We start from the raw sequence: 20869 nt of genomic DNA on the forward strand, positions 1-20869 counted from the left end.
TGTAGTATAATGACTGAGCTTTGTTTTCTTACATGTCCCATTATTGTTTAGCTGATTTATATGCTTTTATTGCGCTGGTTTACAAAAGAATTTAGCCATAATTTTAACAGCATTTGGTAGTCAATGTTCTGCCATTTTTTATTCTTTTTTTTATGTCATAACAAATAGAAAGTCATTATCTCTGCCCTGAAGAGCTTAGAGTTCAATATATCATGAAACCCTGTTTGCAGTAATGGAAACAGTAACATCCCTGGGAAGGAATTACAGTTCTGAGAGCCAAATTTTTTTCCCTACTCCCTCACTTGTTCCCTAGCGAGTTTTAATTTACTATTGACTGATAGCAGCAGTAAATTACTAGCACACTCCCACTTGCAAACACATATTCTGGTTCAAACCAAAGAATAGAGGGGCTGAAACTGCCATTTGCTCCTGCTCTCCCCCCTGACCTGCTCTGAACTTGATCTCTGCTCTGAAAGAAAATGGTCGTTATTAGGCAGATGATCACTATAGCTGTAACGAGCTGCATACTCAGTACTTTCCCGTCCTGTCCCAGATATTACTGCTGACACTGCCTTATCGCTAGAAGGCAAAGGACGACTTGACTACCACATGAGCCCAAACAAGAAGCGAGAATACGTGATGAGACACGGCACTCGAGGCGCCGGCCCAGGACCCCCGAAAGCAGACCGCTTGGAAGTGAAGTTCAGGACGAGAAGCGAGAACGGCATTTTAGTTCACGTCCAGGAAAGCAGCAACTTCACTACTGTGAAGGTAAGATTATAGCTAATGCTGAGTTTGATTTGATTGGACTGCCTCATGCATAGTGATCAAAATCACATTTTTCCATTACTCTTGCTGTTTCCTTTATAAAATATTAGGTCTTTAACTGAGGCTAGGCACTGCTCCAGTATCATTCATCTTCTCAACAATTCCCTTGCTATTTGCCAAGGTATCAGAATATCTTGATGGTTTTGTATCTAATCAGTTTTGTCTAGACTCCAAATAATGACTGTTTTAAGGCAGCAAGAACAGTATCATTGCCATTTTTGTTGTCATCATTAAGTTACACTCTACAGAACAAATCGTTTCATTATTGGCCTTTTATCTTCTGCTTTTTCGGGCCTCGAACCCAGGCCCTCCTTAAGCTTGCCAAAAAGTTTTCATTAAATCCTACTAGCGTGGCTCATGCTTATCAAACTAGGAAGTGAGGGATAACTTGAATTCATGAGGTTACCCGTAGACCAATGTCAATATCAAATTATTTTGGGATACGTAGCTGAATTAATGCTTCAAATGCCACACAGTTTTGTTTCTTTCCCAAAGAGTTTATTGCTACAGAAGTTACCTTTCTCAAGAGAAAGCGATGGTTCAGTTCCTGGCTATGACTCAGTCCATTTACTCATAACTCTAAATGAGTACAGCAGTGATGTTGGCAAGCCCCTTTATTGGGTTGGTGTAAGCTCCAAGTTTCCTTGACTGCTGTAAGGCTTTCCAAGTTTTTTTCCCTGACTTTTAAAGAAACTCATACAGAAATTCTCACTTTCTAAGCTTCAGCCCCATGGATATTCTCCACCTGCCTGATCAGAGGTACAGAGCTTTCCTAACACACCGGCTGCGTTTAAGAAGCAAGTCTGCATTTCTTCCCTGGTGTATGCTTTTACCACATCATTTGATAGGAAGTTTCTGCCTCAGTCATATTAGCAGATAACATCTCATTATTCTGGGTTCTGGAGACAAAAGAACAAGTACTACCTTTTTCTCTCTAGTAGAATTTGCTAGGTCAGCTCTACAAGCATTATTTAAAAAAAAAAAAAAAAAGGAGGAGAGTTGCCTTTCCTGGCTGAAAGCACTAGTGGTCTGTTTATGCAAACACTCTTATTATTGTTAATATTGGTGAAGTTATACAAGCAAGCAGTGGGTGTCAAGTCCCAGACCCCGCTGTGCAAGGGCAAAGTGAGGAGGTTTGCCTAGTAACAAATGCAGCAGTTTAAGGAAGGAGAGGTAACATCACTGTACCAATTATTGCCAAAAAGTTCCCAGATGATGCTACTTAATAAAACTGTAGTAATTTAACTGTAATTAGTACAGTATGGCTTCTACGCCGCTGCCCATACCCGGAGTAGGTATCACAACGAGCAGTTCCATCAGCAGTAGCCCAAGATGTTGGTGAAGCCTACCCACACGTAGGTTTCCCTGGCACCTCAGTCCACTCCTGGTGCTGAAGATAAGCTTTAGGAACTGCTGTTTACAACTCTCTTGTCAGTCTTCAAAACAGACAATTTTGTAACTTGATTTTTTGTTCTTTTAATATGCTTGTCATCCAAAGTGTAAGCATTCAGAGAAAACCTGCCATGTGTTTTTTAATATTAAACTGTGCTAGGGAAAATCTACAAGTCCTGTGGCTACTTTCATGCCTCCACATTTTTCCTCTTTTAGTTAACTGGTTTTGATGTAGCTGGAATTGGGGTTAAATTAGAGAAATGGTAATAATTAAGACCCACTGAGATTGCGAGCAGCTGATTTACTAAATGATAGATGTAAACTCCCTCAAAGAACCCCAGAGAGGTCTTTATAATGTAAAGGGATCCTTAATCCAGAAAAGATACAAAACCTAGCAGATGAAATTAAACAATGGTCAAATTCAGATGGAAAATGTCTCCCCCCAACCCCACAAAAAGGAAGAGGGTAGGGGATTCCTTATTGCTAAAGCTCTTTGTCACAGCTTATTTTCCTACAAATAATACACATTGCAACTAATTCAATTAGAAGTAATGGGATAAATACAGCAGGTTAAAGGTGAAATTGCCTGCCCTGTTTTAGCTGAAAATCTCATCTGAAATCAGATTAAAATAGCATAAATGTAGCTCTAAGATCTATGAATTGTACGGGTAGAGAATGTGGATTACATGTTACCTATATGAGCTAACGTATGCATATGTGAGGGTGGTGAGACACTGGCACAGGTTGCCCAGAGAAGCTGTGGCTGCCCCCTCCCTGGCAGTGTTCAAGGCCAGGTTGGACGGGGCTTTGAGCAACCTGGTCTAGTGGAAGGTGTCCCTGCCCATGGCAGGAGGGTTGGGACTAGATGATCTTTAAGGTCTCTTCCAACCCAAACCATTCTGTGATTCTATGCACATATCAAGTTGCAGGAATAAATCAGACCATAACTCTTTTAAATGATATCTCATCCAGTGGGCTATAAATCTGTAAAGTCTAGTGCTCAAATTTAAAACAAATAAGAAGCAATTTGTTCAGTAAAGGAGACTCAGAATGTTAGTAAAGTTGAATCATCCTTGCAGTTAGGAATATGTTTGCTTTTTTAGTGGTTCATTCTTTTCATTATATTCTACTTGTCAGTTCTCTGCCATTTAAATAAAACCCAGAAATGGGTGTTACTCAATATTGTCAGCATCAGCATTTGTTTCAAATTTAGAAATATGTTGTGCTTCAAGGAACTGAGAAGGACATTTCTTACTTTTTCCTGGTTGAAGAAGTCATGGACCGGTCTTGTCTCTGGAAATTTTGTTTTCCAAATGCCACTAGTATATTATTTATGAGTCTGTTAGCATTAGTCACATGCAATTTTAAAGAAACAGAAATAGAGCTAGAGAGTCATGAATCTATGGAAAATATCAGTTGCTGACAGGTAATTAATTCTACAATTCCTCTCTAGTGTGGAATGAAAAGTTACAATTGTGTCCTTAGTCTTCCCATAAGCTTAGAGGATATTGTCTGATATGGTATATTTCTTTTCATTGACATAAAGACCAAAATACAAGGCAGTATTTTCATGGAGCATAAAAGGCAAAATAAGACTAACAAACCAATTACAGGTTACAGGCATAAATATATGTATATATCCAGCCCAGTTGATCTTCTTCTAAATACTTTTGATTGTGGCAAATGGTGTTTAATATGCTATAATACTCTGTGTGACTGCATTTCCAAATGTGGGATTTTCTTTGGGCTATGTGATAGTTCAGCTGTATGCCACCTGTGTTTGCCAGTAACAAAAGCATCCTATGTCTGAGGGGCAGCTTTATCAGAGTCCCTCAAACAATACATTTTCAAATACCCCAAATTACTGCATTTATAAATGAAGTGCGTGCACATATTAACCATTGTATTTCTTGATCCAAATGGAATACGTGCTAGATACATTTAGTTCAGGCTGCTGCCAAGACATGAGCGTGGTCTTACAGCCATATTAAAGCTGATCTGTATGAACAAAGTCCTCAGCTTGCATCACTAAAGAAGTAAATCCAGAGCATTTAACAGTTTCTGGAAACGAGAGCAGCATTCTTTCAGCCGGTGTGTCACCTCACAGTTCTTCCCAGGTGAACGTTATTTTTCCTGGAACAAAGCATGCAAGGCTTAGAGAGCTTTCAACAAACCTGGGACTTCGACCTTTCCTGGACTATGCATGTGCACGTTCTGCACGCTCGTGTTACACATCATGGACCAACCAAGCTGTGGAGAGGAACACGGGAGGGAAAATAGTCATCTTATTCCACATGTATGACCAAACATGCAGAGCATGGAAGGAAACTTGCAACAAGTTGCAGAGCCACCCTATATGAGCAGTACACAAGTCTGTACGCCCTTACAAAGTCAGCTGACATACCCAACTTCTATGCAGTATTTGAGAAGCTGGCATGTTTGGAGGTTGGGGTCTTTTTAAACTCCTGTATCTTAAATGCAGAATTTGCACTGATCTCATTCTGGGATCATTTAATATTGAGCTAATAAGAGGTTCGAAATCCTGCATCTCATGATTCAGTAGAATTGCAAGGCGTCATTCCTAGAGGAAAAGCCAAAAAATTTTTCATGGACTTTAATAGAACCTTTTTTTCCTAACAGCTCACAAGTTTAAAAGCAGTTTGCTCAAGTATGCACCACTTGAAAATTCACGCAAAATAATACACTTTGCAACTCTTCAGAAAGCTTTCTAAAATACAACTATTTTGTTGTCTCTGCAAAATGCAAATTAGCAGAAAAAACGGGTATGAAATGGGAATCTTGATCAAGTCCTGCCATGCCATATGTATTTCTACTGTGTCATAATGAAAACTAGATGCAAGTTTTTGGGGCAAGGACAACATCTGTTTACTCTGAAAAGCATTTTCCACACTTCCATTGAAGCAGGAGGAAGAATTATTCTTTTTTTGGTTAAAATGCTTTGTCATGTGCATGCCCTGTTGCTGGCCTCTCAATAAGTTTTTCTCTGATGAGATTAGCCAGGGAATGAGTGGATGGCAGCTCTCAGTTTTCTTCAGATGCAATCAAGTATTTAATCACAGCCAAGTTTTTCATGCTAAATAATTAATTTTTAGTAAAAAACAATTATTTGGGAAAAAATACACCCAGGCTTCCTATTGCAACTGAAGCCATGTATTACTGTAGCTGTACTGAATAGGCATCACATTGGTTATGCGTGTGTAGGAGTGGTTATGTGTATATCATTTTAAAATTATGCATTTTGTATTCTTCTGATCAGATAAAAGGTGGGAAAGTGCATTACATATCTGATGCTGGAATTGCTGGGAAAGTGGAAAGAAATATCCCAGAAGTGTACGCTGCAGATGGTCAGTGGCATTCGGTACTCATTGAGAAGAACGGGTCTGCTACTATCCTGTCGGTCGACAAGAGTCATAGCCGAGATATTCTCCATGCCACGCAAGACTTTGGTGGACTAAATGTTCTTACAATTTCTTTGGGAGGAATCCCATCAAGCCAACCCTTCAAGAGCACAGTTGCAGGTGATTTTTCTTAATTTTTTTAAATAGCGCACATAAGCACATTTGGACGAAGGGTCTCTGTTTGCTTAAAGGTTGCAGAAAGTACTGTAATTCTTTATCAGTAATTAGTATACTTCCATCCTTTGCCAGAAAAACTGCAGTTTGAATGAGTAAGGATTGCAGACTTTGTTCCTTCAATGCACATTGCAGCCCTGTTGTTTCCAAAAGCAGGCACTCCATCTGCAGGGCTTTTTGGAGGTGGGGGGCGGGTTTGCTTGCTTGTCTGTAAAGTAGTGGTTATAATTTTGTTATGCTAACAGAGTAGAAAGGATCTATTCTTTACCTGGGTCAGAATCTGGAAAATCAAGGTAAATCTTTTACTTGGGAAAAAATGCTAAATGAGAACTTTGTCTCTGTAGGGGTTTGGTAAGCACTGCAGGATTTAGCCTGTTATTAATATGATTAAAATATTTTCTGAAACTCCAACTTCCTTCTGCTTTATCCTGCTGTCAAATGAAGAATAGGATTTATTTCTGAGCAACAGGAACCAAGGACAATAAGGAACCACCCTCTGACCGACATCTAGCTGTTAAGAAGTAAATCAGTCTCCCTTAAAGAGTTGAAGCAACTGTCTTAGACCCTGGCGAAAGAAGTAGATAACGTATATTTGATATCATTCCCCCAGTGATAAGTAAAGATGGAAATGATTTTTAGCTACAAACTGTGAGATACTCCAGACAATGAAGGCATAGGTTTCACAGAGTGTTTATATTGAAAAATCTTCCTGACTTCAAGAATTGTGACCAGATAAAGTATCTTTGAGTGAAGCAAATTCACACTTCACATTTGTGTATTGTGAGTTTGTATGAAATGTGGTACAAAATCATATGGATGCTTACTAACCTTTACCCTTTTTACATATATGTTTTATGAGCAGCATATGCATGGAAAAGTCAGAGGCTTTTAGGAAAGCTGGAACAAAGAAAATTGAGGACACTAACTTCTCACCACTGCCTGATGCTGTGGCAGACAAATTAGGAATGTCTGGCTTCCATTAGGAATACACAATCCAAAATCTCTTATTCATATGATTTTATTTTATTTTATTTTAATATTGGATTACATTGTGTACAACATACCAAGGATTTACAAAGGGGAGGTATAAAACTCTGCGTGAACTCAGAGTCAAAAATATCTGCAGTACTGTTAAAGGCAGACAAATGCGGGTGACGCTTTCAGGGCTGTGAAGCTGGTATATCCAGTAACATTTTCAAACGTGGGTGAACCCGACAAAATCCCAATTGCTGTTTATCACATCGGGGACCACCAAGCATGCGGCAAGGTAATCGTCCATTTTGCTTGGGCTCCCACCTGAACCTAAATCCTCAATTTCCTCTTTATTTGGTAATGTAAAAACAGGAGAAAATGAAAATATAAGTAATGCTGAAAGAAAACACATCTCTTTCAGAATGGAAATAATACAGAAATAGCATGCTTGCAAAATTTAGAAGGCTCTTTCATGTACTTTTACACCACAACTTGCATCATTCAGTGAAGGGTATTTGATGTTGATACGCACTCATATTTCATTTCTGACATCAGAGGGCGTTCAAATTTTAAAACAACATACTTTGAAGATTATAAATCTGTAGTATCACCTCATACAACTTGAGTATGTTTGCTATTTCATGACAGAGTAAATATTCATAACATTTATCTCTGTGCTACCTGTTTTTACAGAGATTTCCACAATTATTCACAAAGTTACCATTCATAGTGGCTGTTCTTCCATTCCAGCAATATGTTTGCAGAACTGAACCTTTCTCTGACACTACTAATGCATGGAAAATTTGCTTCTGTTTATTGTTTCACCCAAGAGCGACGCTTCAGAACTGAGTAGTGGCACTTTCCTTCTCCTTACTGATTATTTTTATTGATAATAGCCAATAAATCTAGTCTAGAATAATATCCTCCTGTAATTCTGGCACCATACACAGCATCCCAAGGAGAACCCATCAGAAGTTAAGGAGAAATGAACACATTTACTACATCAACCGTGCATGTGGACACTAAGAACATAACTTAGAAACACATCTCTGCGTACCATTTTGTCACAGCTCCGAGTGGAGGTCAGCATAAGGTTGCACTATCCTAAAACACTTGCAGAAAGGATTAAGTCTGGGGAGCACAGACAATTATTAGGCTGGCAAAAGGCTGGATTTTCCTGTCACCTCGCACACAACCACTGCACAAAGGCTGAGGATAATCCCATCTCCCTGGGCTCTCTCAGCACTGAAACTCAGCGTCACCACTGACACGGTAGCCCTACAACCAAGCTATGGGAAGTTTGGGAAAAGGTTGCTCGAGATTCAGAGGCATAAAAGTATTGCCAAGATTTTAGGAGACAGTAAGACAGGAGGCTTAGCTGAAGCATGATAGACAACTTCAGCTCAGAATAGGGGAAACGGGAAAGCACACAAGCAAAAGGGAATGGAAGTTAATGTTTTCTGCTAGCGCAGCCAAGCCAGCTGTGCACAGGTTCCTCTCTGTGGATGATAAGAAGTTTTAGAAATATGGGAAAATTAGGAAACAAAAACATTTAAGTATATTGAATGAAGTCATTAGAAGGAATATTTGTTCAAATCCATTTTAAAGACATCAAATACTACTAGAATAGCTGTTTCCCTATGTTAACCCTTTGAATTCTTGGCTTATTTATTGACAACGGAGCCTTTCATTTAACTTCAGTGAAATGGGTCTATAAATTGAAAATTGAGTCAATCTAACAATATATTTTTTAAAAAAATATAATATTTCTGCAAAATCCAACCATTTGCTCATTGCTTAGTATTTTGGCGAATTAATTTTGCTTCAAGGGGAAACTACATTATAATAAAGATCTGAGAATATATCTTTCAGACTTCTTTAGATGAGTCTGTAAGATAAACACACTACAATCACAAAAGTATCCATTTATATTGCAAACCTCAGATCTAATCTGTTCAGTGAGTGGCAGAATTGAGACTATGTGTGAGCAACCTGTTTTTACCCAAAATTTTTTTTTTCGTTTAATTTTATATTACATTTCTTCCTCGATTTGAACTTTACTCCCAGTATCTAAGCTTGAGGTAGATACTTCCTAATCAGACAGTAGTTCCTTCTCCTGCGCAGCCTATAGAATTCTTTAAAGCCAGATCAACATTACAAATTCTATTTAGGCTTCTGCTTACAATTGCCTGTTTTTTTCAGATTTAATGAAAGCAATGGGAGTGCAAAATGTCTTACAGGCCTTCTAGAAAACATGATATGTTTAATTTCAGCATCTTAATTGCAGGTTTTGGTACATTTTATTCACTCACCTACGAATATTTTCGTTGCTTTGAAATCTTAGCATTGAAGTTAAAAACTGGTCTGTTTCTGAATTCTTACTTGGCAGACTTAAAAGAACCAAGATATCTTGGTATCATTTATATAAGTGCCAAGAGAAATTACTTAATTACTTTCTTATCTTTAATCTCCATTTCTATGCACTTAGATGTGAAAATCATCAGTTTTAAAAGGTGCATGTATAGAAGTTATGTCAGAAGCTCCAGGCATGACCAGCCTTTACTTAATATTGTTCTGCTTAAAAGTAGATTTCAGTTCCTATCTAATATGAACCCAAAAAAATTATCAAAAGTTTATGAACAAAGTAGTCATTACAATGTAAAAGGAAGCACCAAAATATTCCTTACACCTGAGCCTAAATAATTCAGTGCAGATTGTCAGATACTGAAACATCTGTGAATGGACCATCCTTCTAGTGAAATAAGTGAAGTTACTCAGATATTGTACTGTTATGTGGTTAATATTGCAGATATTTTTACATTAATCACAGCGCAAGGTAAAAATGTGGGGAAGCAATCATAAGCTCAGTACATGTAAGATTCAGTCATGAAAATATGGAGGCTTCACATGCATAACTAACAGTGTGATTGACCTCGCAGACTGCTTAAAACCACATCATGAAATAAGGCCATCGCCTCCATCGTAGCATTGGGTTTTCCATTTTGTTGCTTCTGTGTTTGTTTCCCCTTTCATTTCAGGGGGCAAGAGGCACACAGCAAATCTTGTCATCTGCTGATCCAAAACGTTTCCCCTTTAGCCTGACATTGATGCTCAGAGTGTCTTTGGCCTCCCTTGACAGTGCATACTCAGCCTTCAGGTCCTGACGTGACTGTTGCTTTTCCTCCTAGGCTTCGATGGCTGCATTTCCTACATCAAGTACGGCGGGGAGAGCCTTCCCTTCGCTGGCAAGCACAGCCTCGCCACTCTCTCCAAAACGGACCCCTCGGTGAAGATCGGCTGCCGTGGCCCCAACGTCTGCGCCAGCAGTCCCTGCTGGGGCGAGTTGATGTGCATCAACCAGTGGTACGCCTACCAGTGCGTCCCACCAGGCGCCTGTGCCTCCAGCCCCTGCCAAAACGGGGGCAGCTGTGAGCCTGGGGTGCACGCCGGCTTCACCTGCAGCTGCCCCGAGGCATATGCGGGACGGACGTGTGAGGCAGTGGTGGCCTGCCTGGGGGTCTCATGCGCCCCAGGCCACGAGTGTAGAGCAGGGATCAATGGTGGCCACATCTGCCTCCCATCCCCGCACCCCGCCGAGCTGTCCCTGCCCCTCTGGGCCGTGCCAGCTATCGTGGGCAGCTGTGCGACGGTCCTGGCGCTGCTGGTCCTCAGCCTCATCCTCTGCAACCAGTGTCGAGGAAAGAAGTCAAAAGCCCCAAAAGAGGAGAAGAAAACAAAGGAGAAGAAGAAAAAAGGGAGCGAGAACGTGGCGTTTGATGACCCTGACAATATCCCACCCTATGGCGATGACATGACCGTCAGGAAGCAGCCTGAAGGGAACCCAAAACCCGATATCATCGAAAGAGAAAACCCATATCTCATCTATGACGAAACCGACATCCCGCATGCCACAGAGACAATCCCCAGCGCCCCGCTGGCTTCCCCCGAGCCCGAGATCGAGCACTACGACATTGACAATGCCAGTAGCATTGCCCCCTCGGACGCCGACATCGTCCAGCACTACAAGCAGTTTCGGAGCCACACACCCAAGTTCTCCATCCAGAGGCACAGCCCGCTGGGCTTTGCACGGCAGTCCCCCATGCCCCTGGGAGCCAGCAGCTTGACCTACCAGCCCGCCTACGGGCAGGGCTTGAGGACAACCTCTTTAAGCCATTCGGCATGTCCTACTCCCAACCCCCTGTCTCGGCACAGCCCCGCACCCTTCTCCAAATCATCAACTTTCTACAGGCACAGTCCGGCAAGGGAGCTGCACCTCGCCATAAGGGAAGGGAGCCCGCTGGAGATGCACAATGATGTCTGCCAGCCTGGCATTTTTAACTACGCCACTCGGCTGGGGAGGAGAAGTAAGAGTCCACAGACCATGGCGAGCCATGGTTCCCGACCGGGAAGCCGCCTGAAGCAGCCCATCGGGCAGATCCCTCTGGAGACTGCTCCTCCTGTGGGGCTGTCCATCGAAGAGGTGGAGAGACTGAACACCCCTCGCCCCAGAAACCCCAGCATCTGCAGCGCAGACCATGGCCGGTCCTCTTCTGAGGAGGACTGCAGAAGGCCTCTGTCCCGGACGAGGAACCCAGCCGATGGTATTCCTGCGCCTGAGTCCTCCTCCGACAGTGACTCCCACGAGTCCTTCACCTGCTCGGAGATGGAGTACGACAGAGATAAGCCCATAGCGTACACCTCCAGGATGCCCAAGTTATCCCAGGTCAATGAGTCCGATGCAGATGACGAGGACAACTACGGCACCAGGCTGAAGCCCCGGCGGTACCCTGGCCGCCGAGGTGAGGGGGGGCCAGTGGGGGCACAGGCGACCACTGCGAGCGTTGGGGAGAGCTCCCTTCCCGTGAAGCTGGGGCAGCAAGCGGGAAGCTTCAACTGGGACAACCTCTTGAACTGGGGCCCGGGCTTTGGGCATTATGTGGATGTTTTTAAAGATTTGGCATCACTTCCTGAAAAAACAGCAGCAGCAGCAGCAGCGAGTGAAGACAGCAAAGGTGGTACAACAAAACCTGCTTCCAAGGACGGGGAAGCAGAACAGTATGTATAGGCTTTATCTTCTGGTATTGCCACTGCAAAGCCACGGGGACCAGTCCAACCATTATATGGTTGTAGAAAAGCAAAGGTCAGCATTTGAACCCCAGGCCAGTTTGGATAGAGGAGACTTTAAAAATAATAACCATTATGCTGCTGAAAGAGACTTAAAACATTTTTAATTTAATTATGCTTGGATGAATTTATTTCTCCTGCATGCATTGTATTTGAAAACAAGATATTCGGCGTGCAGCCTTTGAAAAGGGTTTCCTATTTACCATTGTTTGGTTTGTGATTCTTAAATTAATAATGCTTTGTTCTGAAAATGATCTAATTTTTTTTTTTTAATTGTGAAGGATGTGCATATTGTCTCCAGCTACTAACATGTTTTATGATGCAAGAGTATTGAGGATTTAATTTTCCTTAAGAAGTGCATGGAAGAAGGATGGTGAATGAAGGAATTACAGTAGTAAGGTGTCTCAGAAAACGTAGTTACCATGTCCTGCAGTTGCTCACATGTAACTTTATGGATTAAATCAGCTTGAATAATTGCTGGCAACAGTGCTGTAAGTCTTATTCCATACAAGAGGTGCTAGAAGCAGCTCAAGCCAGTCAGCACTTTAGGAGTTTTTTTTATTTTCAACTTCTTTGTTTGTTTGGGGTTTTTTCCCTTTTTTTTTTCCTTTTTTTTTTGTTTTGTTTTGTTTTTTGACAAAGTTGTGTGAGAGCTTCTGAATCTCTATGAAATATTTGGGGATGCTTAATCCTGGTCCCTGCCTGCCCCCTTCAGTGCTTTGAGTGGGAGGGGAGTGATTGGCAATTGTCAGCCCCAGCCCAGCCAAGTAGCCTGGCACCTGGCAGCGCCACAATCAACGGGAGCGAGGGAAAAACCCCTCAGTTTCCACATCTCTTGGCCTCTTATCTCGGCTGTGCTGCTGCTGCGGTCTGTGCTTCTCCCTAGATTTCATTTTCCCATCTGTACTACAGGAGAGGTAGGAAAAACACTTACCTACCTCACAGGGGTGTTGTGAGGACTAATTAGTTAACTCGTCTAAAGTGCTTAGACATTATAAAGCACTATAATAAGTATTATCATTATTATTATTAAAGCACTGCCTAGCCTTTGTGACCTTGGAGTGGCATTTTCTGCATTATATGATTTTCTATGATGGAAACTTTGAAGAATTATTTATTGTATAGAAAATTACTGCACTCTAGCATTTTGGAGCGGATATGAGGGGAAACTACTTGTAGATTCATTAATGTAGCTTACTGTTTGTCCCAAATTCCCTAAAGTTTTAGGTAAAGTAGAACCTCACAAATTCTTTACATCTTCATGCAGATCTGATGAACCTATTGTACTGTGTAAAAACTTCAATTTTTTTTTTTTTTACCTAAGCTGTGTTTTTATATCAATATTTTCCTATGCTGAATAGTTTTCTTACTTTCAGGGAAGGTAAGAAAAATACTTTTTTTACATTTGTTACTTATGTAACATCCATATTTTTCACATTTTGATAAAATTGTAACATACTGTATGCTTTCTACCTGTAAATGCCAATAATAGAATTAAAATATTTATTTAAAATCTTTAGTGTGTGTTATTGGAAACCTTTCGTCTTTTCTCTCTCTCTAATTTCCACTCCTTGGTCTTCACTTTTCCTAGCTTTTTATTCAGAAAATAGGCTTTAAGAAGCAAGGTGATGATGTAAAATTACACATTTGGAGTTAATTCACAGCGAAGGCAGCACTAGTATCACTGTGGAAATTAATCTCTCTGCAGAGGGGCAGCACAAGCCCAGTACATGTCTTGAATTCCCACTGAGTCCAGTGTGGTTGTCCCTTACAAAGGGATGAATTTCACCAAGGGTGCAAGATGCATTCAGCATATCCCTCGGGTATTTTATGAGTGACCTTGATATGATCAAAGAACAGCAGGCTTCACCTATCTCAGGAAGATGGAGAAGAGATAGCATTGTGAGGTTGTTGAGCCTAAGATAATGTCCAAAATTACCAAACCTACTGTCAGATTTCTAGTAATACAAGAAAACCATAATTTAGGCCATAGGGGTTTATTAGTAGCAACTGGTATTACATTTGTTATCCAAGACTTCTACCTCTGCTCAAAGTTGAAGCTTTCCATTACATAGATAGTTAGGAGTGTGAGAACAAGAACTTTCTTTAATAAAGCAGCAGTTGAACAATAAATAACTGCATTCTTGTATATTTATAAAAGAGTAAATCAAACTGAGACAACTTGTTGGAGAATGCAAAGAGTGAAAAAGTTAAGACTGCAGGCAAGAGGTGAGTTCTGAGGTTACACTCTGAATTAGTGGTATTTTGTTTAAAGAACTTAGAAAAATAATAACAATTTGGGTTGGTTTTTTTTTTCTGTTACTCGTTTGTTTTAGAGTTTTTTGGTCAACGTGTCTAGAAACCAGCAATGAGGAACTGACTTTTTTCATCCTGCCCCACAATAGTGAAAAGATAATGGGCCAAAGTAGCCCACATTTGTATGTAAGTAGTTTCATCTGAAATAACAAGAGATCCACAAATTATTTTGGAGTTTGAGAAGCTGCTGTAATTAAATATCTGTTAAAAAGCTGTATGTTTAGTTTAAATATTATCCCTTAATACAAACTGTACCACATCCAAGCAGTGATTTTAGTAACACATGAAAACTTTAACAAATGAAATCTTTTAAATGTAACACCAAACATATTGAGAACTGCATTATGCCAGTTAAACATTCTGAGGTTATCAAAAAGTTTTGTTAAAGGAAAATAATATGCAATGTGGACTTACACAAAATTTATGTCATAACTTTAATGCAGTTTACACTTTATCTAGTTATAGTGCATTTCTCTAAATTTTGACAGTTTCTATGATAGACAAAAGCATATTTTACTGATTTCCTTGTTTCCCTGTTTCTGAAAAACACAGAGATGTTTTTGACACTTAAACATAGTGATCCATTTCTGCCTTTTTTTAATTCTTTCATGATGAGGATCAGAAAAGGGGTCCAAGTGAATCATGTGAAACAATAACCCAGAATTAATATTAGAATCGTGAGGAATGAGCTGCATAATTCCCCTGGTTCATCATGGGAACTTCACGGTCCTGTTTCAAGATCTGGGACATATTATAAGTCACAAATATGTGGAAAGGAAAACAGTCTGCACTGCTCACTTCAGTGCACAGGAGCCTCCAAACAGCTCGTGTCAGCAATTTGACTTAGTGACCTATCTTTCTGCTAGAGACTTGTGGAGAGACAATTGTGCTTCTTCCCTGTGGGACAAGGGAGGGAACTGTGCTACTGTCCACCTTCTAAAGGGCTACAGCTGAATTGTCATTGCCATCTCAGATGGGGTTGTTTTCTTCTCATGACTAATCAGATGAAAATAGACAGGGATATGGCAGATTTACCCAGCATTCTCTCGTATACCTATGATATGGAAAATACATGAGTTTTGAAATACTGTAATTTCTGTTAGGGGGATAAATTATTGAAAGAAGTGAAATCTAGATTTGTCTGATTCAAGACCTTCCACTATTTTACATTAAAGTTATATATTTTAAAACCCACAAAATTAATAGACACACTACATTAAAAAGTAACATAAAGTCCCACATTCTAGTGAAAACATCCCCATCAACAAGCAGACTATGAGTCTACACTGCAGACCACAACCTGTGTCAAAGAGTATCAGTTATCAGTGCTAAATCCAGCTGGAACCACTTTACTCCGGTCTGGAAATGAGATGGCTTGGGGTAGGAAGGGGGTGCGGGATCTTGCTGATGCCTTCAAAAACAGAAGATGGAGCCAGATACTCCTCAGAGGTGCACAGCAAAAGGACTACAGCCACCAGTGGCCATAAGGTAAATTCCCATTGGATAGGATGGAAACTATTCGGGCAACGGGAGCCGTTAGGTGCTAGAAGAGGTTGCCCAGCAGTGTTGTGGCATCCATGTGCCTGGAAATATTCAAAACTTGCTTGGACAACGTACCGTTGAACCCCATCTAACTTCATAAATGGCCTTTCTTTGAGTGGGACATTGGACCACATGACCTCCAGCAGTCTCTCCCAGCCTGAATGATGTGATTCCAGGTATGTCCAGCACCCTCCATTTCTCCTACTTGTTGTTACAAAGTAGGAATTGTTGTAGAACGAAATGGGTAAGACGTGCTGGCCTAGGGCACCGTTCCTCTAGCACGGATACATTTGAAGATCTTTCCATCAGAGTCACAAAAGAGGAGTGCAAGGAGCACCTTTAGCCAGTATCAGCAAATTAATATAGCTTTACTACAGCAATTTACTCTAGTTCAGTTATTTCTTCTGTGTAACGTTGATTGCATTTAATTTTTGCTAGCCAGCTCCGAAGTGCCCATGAGATGATGCATTGTGTGCTTTTACTGACCACCTCCTGTGCCACTTTGAGAGTACTGGTTTTTTTTATTGTATTGTAGGTTGTATTTCTGACGCATAAAATTCCAATGATAATATAATCCTTCAGTGTATGTATTTAATTTTAAAATGTTGCCATGTAAAGGGCACTTTCTTAACTGAAATCTGTAAGAGAGTCCTAATTAATATTTTCTGTTGTGGATCTTCTTTTGAAATTTGGGAAGGAGTGTAAGGAGCAAAGGATGATTAAGAAAAAAGGCTGCTATTTTTTGAAGTAGGACTGAGGAAAGAAAAAAGTTTAAAGGTTGATCTCTCTGCTTTCTCATGGTAGTATTTTACTGTTCAACCTTTTATCCTTTTTCATGCCCATCTACATATTCATTCAACAATCTCCTGCTCTGTGAAGTCAGTGCTTTTTTCATCCCAATGTGCTCAGTTTGGTTTTCTGTAAATAGCACTTAATGAGGATGACTGACAGCATACATTCAACTTGTCAGTGAGCATCACCGCCTCTCTTTTTTGAAAATTTGGATATTTGTACTCAATTCGTCTTTCCCATATTTTGTATGAACCTCACATTTCATTCAGTCAAGACTTACAAGAGCTTTTTCCAGCAAACAAATCCAGTTGGCGGCTTAGTCATTTTTACAGCCTTTTCTTTTTTCCACTGACTTCCAGGTTTCATCATCCTTCTGTACTGAGATGATCAGCAACAGATAGAGTGTTTCTAAGTTGGATTTTGTGGTCAAAAGTACCTTTATCTCTGGCCTTCACAAAGTAAATTCTCAACAGGATTGCTCTTCCATTTTATGGCCACGTGTATTTCATTTAGGAGCGTGTACATAAAATAAATAAAAAATTGCATTGTAATAGTAGCAGGCGAATTTCTCAACAACTTCTAAACATAAGGGGAAGAGTCTACAAAAGCAGTGCCAGAAAGTTTGGCAACCTGCTAAAACAAAACCGCAGGGCATTTCAGTTGATTGCGTTCTCCTTTGGGAAGAAAATAACGACAAGCATGTCTACCGCTAATGATGAAAACTGCTTGAGATCTAACCAGCTAATGATGAGACGCCCTCAGTAGAGACTGCGTAGAAGCCATCTTCTGTGCAGTACCTGTCAGACCTGGCCACCTTGCAGGCCTCAGCTGGGATCTGCTTCTGACAGCACCCAAGGCCCAAAGCTCTTACAGCGTGCTTCGAGTTTTTCAAGACCCTTAGCTGAGAGCAAGTTCAAAAGTAATACTGTCTTTTGTCTCAGACCAAAGTGAAGGGCTAGTATCCAGGGGCCGCTCCGAAGTAATTCTAGATGAATGATCAAAATCTGTTCCTCTTAATTTGCCATTTACTGGTGGGAAAGAAAAAGGCTCTCAACCTGTGATTCCAAGGAAATATTTTGTTTTGGGGGATGGATGCAATTTTCAGAAGTTCCCACCAACTTGGCTCGAGCTCCTCAAGCTCTTTTTCAGCTGACAACTTGCGAAGTGCTGGTTATGGGAAGACCCTGCACAGTACCTTATGCCAGTCAAACAGTGGCATGCTCTGCCTGTTCTTTGTGGTTGTTATGGATCATACTGTGGCTGCTTGCAGCTCTAAATCATCCCGTATCTCACACAATCTTCCTGCTTCTCTGCTTTCAGCACAGGACAAAACGAGGATCCAGCAAGGTGTTGCCTTCCCCCCTCCCTTACAACTGGAAAGCACAACTAGCAATAGATGGAGAATGAGTAGAAATGGCTCCTCCTACCCACCAGTAAACAGGAATGCTAAAGTAAATGTATTTAACTTTGATTTAAATCTTTTGAGAGGGAGCCTTTTCAGGGAGTCATCAGTGTCAGCTAGAAGAAAATGAAGACGAAAGCCCCACCTCTGAAAATTTGTTTCAGTTGGCACAAATCAACAGCATACTGATTAAAAGCCAAAATCATTACAGTCTCTCTAGACTTCTGCCTGAGCCCCAAGAATGATGTGTGATATTTCAAATAACTCACATCATGTCTCAAGAGAAGAAAGTGAGATGGCTTGGGGTGGAAATCATAAAGCACTAGCCACTGAAGATCAGAAACTTCAGTGTGAAAAGATGTGCAGTCTGAAAAGTCAGGAGTAAAAGAAAAGATTGAGGGAGCAGCAGCAGAACACAGAAAGCTGTGATGGAATGAAAATTTTATATATTTTTCCAAAGGGCCTCCACCCTCATCAAAAATCCTCATTGCCACAATCAGCATATGCAAGGAAACAGTTCAGGTGTGTGTGATCAGCAACAATTGTGTAGCCTGAAAAAAAAAAGTCAACAGAAACTCTATTCACAAAGGAGGATAGGTTTATGCACACGTGTAAGCTGATGCATACACATAGCAACATATGTATGTAGACATTCATGAACATGCTTCCATATGGCAATTAATACCTTGCAAATTCCCTGGCAAGACTTCATGATTGGAAAACAGATTAGCAACCTCTTTCCCCCAGTAACAAAAAAACAAGCCACTGTTCTGTATGCACATTCTCTTAAAATACTGTGACTCTTTGTGCAGCCCGTCAGACAAGGAGTAGGGAAAATAAACAGGTCCCTGTCTTCCCATTTGTTGGTTTATTTCCCCTGAGTCTCTTAAAAGCCAGAGTCTGATTTAGTAATTAGTGTCTGCTCTTGCATATCTTGTGCAATTAGCTAAACTAGCAAATTAGGGAATAAGAAAGAAACATTAATATAAAAGCCAAACATTAATATAAAAGAACATATACCAGATGAGAAATGGATATTGTTAAGTCATTCAAAAAGCATACTTTGGTGTAATGATCTAGAATACTTTCAAATATGCATTGTAATTTCCTTTAAAATACAACTCCTTCTTAATAATGTAAGTCTTTATTAAAACAGTTTGTTAAACCTTGGCAAAGACAATGACAGCATCATTTTATAAGAATTCCTTGTCGTTTGTAGAAAGCTAAGTGAGAACTGGAACGGTTTGTCTCTTAAAACAATTGCTAGTAAGCATTAAAAAGCAAAAGAACAATTTTTTACAACTTTTTTACACCTTTAGAATTCATTGCAGTGATCAAAACAGACTGGACTTTGTAGAGCTGCATAACACCATGTGGCAGAGCATACCATTTTGTAATGATGTGAAGATAAGGCCAATGACACCTGCCTGCTTTGTAGAAGGGGGTTACAGTTGACAAGACACATTATTAGGAACAAGGCTACTACACTGTAGTGCCAGAAGCAGGATGCTAGTTTTGAGAAAGAGTGGTGAGCTCTGATACAGAAACCTGCCCTCAGCCTCAGGACACTTGGACCAGGCTCAGATCCCAAATGCAGCCAGGACAGCATTTGTGAACTTCTATGAACTTCAGAACAGCCTGTGAACTTCTGCCTAAATATTTATTTACAAGGGAGAAAATGCTTCTGCAATGGGACATTGATTTGCATTTCAGTCTGAATGCATTACTGTCACCAAGAAAAAGGATAGGCAAAAGCTTGTCATCTTCTCAGTGTTCCTGTCACTTTTCTTGTTTTTGATGTTCTCCTTCAAAAGCTTTTTGGCTGAACAGGTGAACAAATACTAATTTGGGAGGGCAGGAAAGAAGCATGTTTTCTAATGATGGCTGCAGAAGTGATGACAATCAATAGCAAGTATTCCTTTTCTTTAGGAAATTCGATTCGAATGTCTTCTGAAGGAAGTGAGGAGGCTATGAGGACAGTCAAAGACAGTTCTTGGCTGTCATATGCCTCTGTGCCAGAACTGCGTGACCTGAGAACATGTTCCCCTTCCTAGAGCCAAGACCATGTCAGGACACATAACCATCTCTCCAGTTGTACACTAATTTTCCAGTGTGTGGGCTGGAAAGGGGTCACCATGCCTGCTGGTTAGATACTGACCCATCTGACCCATCACAGAAGCAGAGTAGTACCCTGACAGCCTGACACTGCTACACTAACAGGTACCACCTCAGAGATACCACTGTATGGTTTCATCTGACTGATGTTCTGGTTTTCAATTAGAATGTATATAGGCAACATTGACTGGAAACTAGATTTTGTTTCAGATTTAATCAAAGCTGAAAGCACTTACAAGTAACAGCATGTAAGAATGCAATCCTTTAAAAGCCAAAAATTAATGTATCTATCTAATCTACAGGTGTACACCAATGTTTCAGCAATTGTATTATGAAATTGCATAAAACTCTGGCTTCCCAGAAATGCCACAGGAAAGCCAAATAACCAGATTATTTTATCCATATCAAATATACTTCTATTAAAATTACCCACAGAGTCTACAGTGCACTGGCTGCACTAACAGCACCACCCAATCACTCAAAGCACAGCAAGTAGTAAACAGATTCTGATGGAAAAAATAGGTCCCAGAGGATGACAGTTGTTCCCTACTTCTCCTGAGGGACATCACTCTTGGTAAGTGCTAGTGATGCTCAAAACTTGTAGCCTCAGTTTTATTAGGAAATTACTTTTCAGCTAGGGCAAATCATGTACTATGGGTGTCATCCGGGGCTTTTCTAATCCTGTTATGTTTATGGGTTTGATCCATTTTTTTTCTCAAAGAAGTGTGCAACTCGAGTCATGTGAAAAAGGTATGAAGTATTCTCATTACTTCAACTTAACTGATTTTTGTGA

The 20869-nt window shown here is 40.5% G+C and overlaps 1 protein-coding gene across 1 annotated transcript in view; it reads left to right on the top strand.

The window, feature by feature from the left end:
• Nucleotides 1-13422, top strand: part of FAT4 (FAT atypical cadherin 4) — a 151477-nt gene extending 138055 nt beyond the window's left edge. The window contains exons 15-17 of the mRNA XM_074864950.1: nucleotides 554-771; nucleotides 5498-5759; nucleotides 9974-13422. Of these exons, the coding sequence (XP_074721051.1) occupies nucleotides 554-771; nucleotides 5498-5759; nucleotides 9974-11850 (2357 nt within the window). The 3' untranslated portion in view covers nucleotides 11851-13422. The remainder of the gene's footprint in view (nucleotides 1-553; nucleotides 772-5497; nucleotides 5760-9973) is intronic.
• Nucleotides 13423-20869: the final 7447 nt, after the last annotated feature.

The sequence above is a fragment of the Strix uralensis genome, chromosome 4, assembly GCF_047716275.1.
Source record: "Strix uralensis isolate ZFMK-TIS-50842 chromosome 4, bStrUra1, whole genome shotgun sequence".
NCBI classification, from domain to species: Eukaryota; Metazoa; Chordata; class Aves; order Strigiformes; family Strigidae; genus Strix; species Strix uralensis.